The sequence below is a fragment of the Cebus imitator genome, unplaced genomic scaffold, assembly GCF_001604975.1.
Source record: "Cebus imitator isolate Cc_AM_T3 unplaced genomic scaffold, Cebus_imitator-1.0 Scaffold285, whole genome shotgun sequence".
NCBI classification, from domain to species: domain Eukaryota; kingdom Metazoa; phylum Chordata; class Mammalia; order Primates; family Cebidae; genus Cebus; species Cebus imitator.
The window spans coordinates 2,842,788-2,849,255 of NW_016107600.1; the positions used below are offsets into that span (position 1 = coordinate 2,842,788).

The window sequence follows — 6,468 nt, forward strand, 5'->3', positions numbered from 1 at the left end:
CTTTGTAGATTATAAAAATTTGGATGACGGAGGAGAAAGAGATCCTTATTCAAAATAGAAAAAGAACAAACAGATGAAGAAGAAAACAACAACAAAAATTTTCAAAGGGTACCGTGGTATGCTGGCCATGAATTCTCAAGGGCTTCATTTGAAAATGTCTTAATCTTCTGTCAGTTTGCTGAGAAGAGCAGAAGATCAAACACCACATGTTCTCACTCATAGGTGGGTGTTGAACAATGAGAACACATGGACACAGGGAGGGGAGCACTACACACTNGGGGGAAATAGGGGAGGGACGGTGGGGGGTGGGGAGCTGGGGAGAGATAGCAAGGGGAGAAATGCCAGATGTAGGTGATGGGGAGGAAGGCAGCAAATGACACTGCCACGTGTGTACCTATGCAACAATTTTGCATGTTCTTCACATATACCCCAAAACCTAAAATGCAATAAAATAAATTAATGGGAAAAAAAAAAAAGAAAATGTCTTAATCTCAGAAGTTTTAATTTCTTTTTTCTTGTTTTCAGGGAATATGATGAAACATTTAGAAGATAGAGATTTATTCTGAAGTGTATAAAAATATAATGAAGGAAATACAGAAATAATTAATTTATGAGGTAACAAATAACAGAGTCTTAAAAATGTGTTTGGTATCTATATACTACAAAACTGTTTTTCTCTATAAGCAAAAAGCAACAATTTGGTTTTTTAACGCTCTTTTATTTACAGTTAGGTTTTGTTTTTTGGTTTTTGGCTTTTTTTTTTTTTTTTTTGATGGAGTTTCACTCTTGTTGCCCAGGCTGGAATGCCTTGATGCAATCTCAGCTCACTGCAATCTCTGCCTCCAGGGTTCAAGCAATTCTCCTGCCTCAGCCTCCGGAGAGCTGGGATTACAAGCGCCCACTACTATGCTCCACTGATTTTTTGTATTTTTAGTAAAGACATGGTTTCACCATGTTGACCAGGCTGGTCTCGAACACCTGACCTCAGGTGATCCACCTGCCTCAGCCTCCCAAAGTGCTGGGATTACAAGCATGAGCCTCTGTGCCCAGCCTACAGTTAGTTTCATTGTATATATTTAAGGTATATAACATAATATTTATATGTATAAATATATATTTTATATATAGAGAAAGGATTACTACATCCAAGCAAAATTATTTTATCACATCCCATAGTTATTTTCTTATACAATACATTATTAACTGTAGCCTTTGTGCTATACATTAGCTCTCTAGATTTATTCATCATAAATAACTACTCATTTAAACCCTTTGAAGATATTAGAATATACACATACGTATTAAACAGATAGATGCATAGGTGGATAGCTAGATACAATGGAATGTTATCCAGCCATATGAAAGAAGAAGATACTGCCATACTGCCATTTGTGACATCATGGATGAACCTGAAAGGCATTATGGCAAATGGAAAGATCCAGACAGAAAAAAATTACTCATTTTCTTTACTGATGTCATAGATTTCTGGTTTCTTCACCTATTTTACAGCTAAAATACAGAATACTTTTCTAAAGAAAAAAAAAAAAATGAGAAATTCAACAGCAGTAACAGACTTTATTCTTCTTGGATTGACAAGTGACCCACAGTGGCAGCTTGTACTTTTCATATTTCTTCTTGTTACCTACATGTTAAGTGTGACTGGGAACCTGATCATTATTACCCTCACCCTTACAGATCTCCATCTACAGACTCCCATGTATTTCTTCCTTCAGAACTTCTCATTCCTGGAAATTTCATTCACATCCGTCTGCATTCCCAGATTCCTTGTGACCATTGTGACAGGAGACAGAACCATATCTTATAATGGGTGTGTGGCTCAGCTATTTTTTTTCATCTTCTTGGGAGTGACAGAATTTTACCTTCTGGCTGCCATGTCCTATGACCGCTGCGTGGCCATTTGCAAACCTCTTCATTACACAACCATCATGAGCACCAGGGTTTGTATTCTTCTTGTCTTTAGCTCCTGGCTTGCAGGGTTTCTGATCATCTTTCCACCAGTAATGCTTCTGCTGCAGTTGAATTTCTGTGCGTCCAATATAATTGATCATTTTATTTGTGACTCTTCCCCAATTCTGCAGCTTTCTTGCACAAACACTCACTTTCTAGAACTCATGGCATTTTTTTTAGCTGTGATAACATTGATGGTCACCTTGACATTAGTTATTCTCTCCTACACAAACATCATCCGGACAATTTTGAGAATTCCTTCTGTGAGTCAAAGGAAAAAAGCCTTTTCCACTTGCTCCTCCCATATGATAGTTGTCTCCATCTCTTACGGTAGCGGCATCTTCATGTACATTAAGACTTCTGCCAGAGAAAGGGTAACTTTAAGCAAAGGAGTAGCTGTGCTCAATACCTCAGTGGCTCCTCTCTTGAATCCCTTCATATACACACTAAGAAATCAGCAAGTGAAGCAAGCCTTCAAAAGCATGATCCAGAAGATGATCTTTTCTTTAAATAAATGAATGTGATTATATAAAAAATGTACCCCAGAAGGCAAAGCTGAATGAAAAACTCTCTAACCTTCTCTACATAAACTCTTTCTCAACACATTATTTCATTCCTTTATTTAGATATAGTTACATATCATCAACACTTCTTTATGTAATTAGCCTAAAAATCAAGATTTGACTCTTTTAAACTATATAGAAAGTGTTTGATCTCTCACCTATGTAACTAAATTTTAGGTAAATTAATAATCACTATTGTTTATTATATAAAGGCAAAATAGATTATAAATTCATTTGTAACATACAGATAGCTATAAATCAAGATGCTTTCTAAAAACTACATTCAACTATGGAATGAATTTTATATGAAATATATAGATGATGTATTCTAATTAATATATCTAAAATTTTTTCTTCAGTGTCACCAGGAAAAACATGTTATAAAACTAAAAGCATTATTAAAATGTCTCCTTGTATTTGTCAATAAAATGTAGTTAAAATATGTGTAAACATTAAGTAGAAGTGTAAGATAAATGTGCAGATATATTATCTCTGCTGTTTGAATTAACACTGTATTACTTTTTGTCTTAGCTTTCCTAGAAAAAAAGAGCAAATTGCAATCAAACAGTTGATATTATTTATATTTTCCTTCAGCAATATTTCCTTAAAATAAATTATTTAACAGAGAACTTTTCTGTTTCTGCCAATATTTTAAAAGAAAGGCCATGGTCTGTAAGGCAATTCATATTTGTGTTCAGATTCCTTAAACTAATGCAAAATTGCCTTTCTACTGACAGGATGAAGAAAATAACAAACCAAGAGTCTACAATAGTGTGATACTGCCTTTTTATAAGGTATTTGGCAAATGATGACATGTGAATTGTTAATGTCTTGGTTTTCCTTTACAAGAAAACCTATTATTGTCTTTCCATTGTCTCTTTCACAGGTTTTACTCCTCTCACCTCTATCCAAGAAAATGACTTTTAGAGGTATTTGAGAACTGTAAAAAATGTGTTTAATCGCAGTTGCTATAGTTAATGAGTCCCTCAACTCCCATGTATCATTAAGAAAATTGGTTGTTGAATCCAGCAGCACATCCAAAAGATAATTCACGACCATCAAGCGGGCTTTATACTTGGATGCAAGGATGGTTCAACATACACAAATCAATAAATGTGATTCACCACATAAACAGAATTAAAAATAAAAACCCTATTATCATCTCAATAGACACAGAAAAAACAGTTAATAAATCCAACATCCCTTCCTGACAAAAATAGTCAACAAGCTAGGCATTGAAGGAACATAGCTCAAAATAATAACAGCCTTCTGTGACAAACCCACAGCTAATATCATACTAAACTAGCAAAAGTTGTATGCATTCCCCTAAAAACTGGAACAAGACAAGGATGTCCCCTCTCAGCACTCCTATTCAACATAGTACTGGAATCCCCAGCCAGAGCAATGAAGCAAGAAAGAGAAATGAAAGACATCCAAAAAGAAAAAGAGGAAGTCCAATTATCGCTGTTTACTGAAAATATAATTCTGAATCTAGAAAACTTTAAAATTCCTCTAGAAGACTCCTAGGCCTGATAAATGACTTGAGTAAAATTTCAGGTATAAAATCAGCATAGAAAAATCAGTAGCATTTCTATACACCAATAACATTCAAGCTGAAAATAAAATCAAAATGCAATCTTGGCTTGGTGTCGTGGTGGTTTATGCCTGAAATCCCAGCACTTTGGGAGGCAAATGGCTTGATCTTGTCTCACTGAAACCTCTGCCTCCTGGGTTCTCCTGCCTCAGCCTCACAAGTAGCTGGGATTACAAGTATGCGCCCCCACACCCAGCTAATTTTATAGTTTTAGTAGAGATGGTGTTTTGCCATGTTGGTCAGGCTGGTCTCAAACTCCTGACCTCAGGTGATCCATCCGCCTCAGCCTCCCAAAGTGCTGGGATTACAGGTGTAAGCGACCCAATAGTGAGATTATTGGATCATATGATAGTTCCAGTTTTAATTTTTTGAGGAGCCTCCACACTGTTTTTCATAATGGCTGTGCTAATTTATATTATCACCAACAATATGCAAGAGTTTTCTTTTCTCAAAATCCTTGACAAAACTTATCTTTTGCCTTTTTCATAGTAGTTATTTTAATAGGTGGAAGGTGACAACTTATTGTGGCTTTAAGTTGCATTTCTCTAATAATTAGTGATGTTGAGTACCTTTTTAGATTCCACTTGCATGTCTCTTCAGAAATGTCTATTCAGGTCATTTTTTAAATGTTTTCATGAGGTTGCTTTCTTGCTGTTGAGTTGTTTGAGTTCCTTTTATATTTTACCTATGAACCCTGTATTGAATATACAGCTTGCAAATATTTTCTTCCATTCTATAGGTTATTTCTTTATTTTGTCGATTGTTTATTTTGCTCTGCAGAAGCTTTTTGGTTTTATATAATCCCATTTGTCTACATTTGCTTTTGTTGCCTGTGTTGTTGGGGCTATATCCAAAGATCCAGCGTCATGAAGCTTTCTCCTTGCATTTTTCTATTTATTTATTTTGTATTTTTCGATAGATTATTGGAGTACAGGTAGCATTTGGTTACATGAGTAAGTTCTTTAGTGGTGATTTGTGAGATTTTGGTGCACCCATCACTCGAGCAGTATACACTGCACCATATTTGCAGTCTTTTATCCCTTGCCCCTTCCAAATCTTCCCCCAAGATCCCAAAGTCCATTGTATTATTTTTATGCCTTTGCATCTTCATAGTTTAGCTCCCACATATCAGTGAGGACATACAATGTTTGGTTTTCCATTCCTGAGTTCTTTCTCTTAGAACAGTTGTCTTCAATCTCATGTGATTAGGACTCTGATTAGGTATATTGCACAAAATATGAAGTATATTTTGCATAATATACTTTAATAGGGATTATATATCTTTCTCAGATTAGATTAGTGTTACATGTTCTGGGGAATAAGAGAGGTAAAGCACCATTTTCATTCAACCATATCAAAGATCCATACTGTCAATACGACTTAGCACCAGAGGCTACAGTATTATCTTGAATATTCCTTACCACAGTCCTGTAATTAGGCATTTCTCCAGTTATGCCTGGGTCCTTTTGTTGAAGAATGATACTAAGATCTGGGTTCTGGATACACTCATTGCTAGATGGCCTAGAAGCAGTGGGGCAGACCCAAGATATGCTTTGTGCCTGTTAATATTTGTGTAGACACAGATATGTAAATATCTTTATATGTAACCTTATGAATCTATATTAAACTAAAAGTTCATATTAATATTTTCATCATGATATGGATCAATTTAGACTACTTCTCTTGCTTTTCTGTAACCTCCCATTCCAACAGTGAGAATCCTGGTTCAACAATCCATCATCTATTTATTTAATTGCTCAATTCATGTGCATGCTACCTATATGCACATATAGCACTATCAGAACTGTTACACTATCAGAACTGTTAACCTGTACCACTATGGGAAATCAATTTATTAACAATGCTTATACAGTTATTTGGCTTTTTGTTTTGTTTCATTTTTGTCTTTAGTCTTACAGACTCCAGTAATTTCAAAGTTACTTAGGCTAGCAACTTTCAACCCATACCCTTCAATGAGATTATTTCATATATTTAAAATACAGTTTGGTGTTTTGGTCATATTCTGCATTTTATTCTGTGATCTTCTGACCTCTTAAATTATTTTTTAAACATTCATAATAAGTTAAAATTTACTCTTTATACTGTAATGTTTCATGAGTTTTGGTAAATCCATAGTGCCATTATTCACCATTACAGTATTACACAGAATAGCTTCATTGCCTTAACATCCCTTTGCTTCATCTATGTAGGCATCATTTTTTCCACACCAATTCCTGGCAATCACTAATTTTTATACATTTTCCATAGCTTTGCCTTTTCAAGAATATCATATAACTGAATTCATTTAGTATGTTGCCTTTTCAGATAGGTTTCTTTTACTCA

General features: G+C 34.9%; 1 protein-coding gene across 1 annotated transcript; it reads left to right on the forward strand.

Moving 5' to 3' along the window:
• Positions 1-1,547: 1,547 nt before the first annotated feature.
• On the forward strand, positions 1,548-2,486 carry LOC108284951 (olfactory receptor 6C75). Its single transcript, XM_017501928.1, has one exon. The coding sequence runs from the start codon at positions 1,548-1,550 to the stop codon at positions 2,484-2,486; it is 939 nt and encodes a 312-aa protein (XP_017357417.1).
• Positions 2,487-6,468: the final 3,982 nt, after the last annotated feature.

Excerpts from the sequence above, each read along its gene's own strand:
- LOC108284951 (XM_017501928.1), top strand. The coding sequence starts at position 1,548 with ATGAGAAATTCAACAGCAGTAACAGACTTTATTCTTCTTGGATTGACA.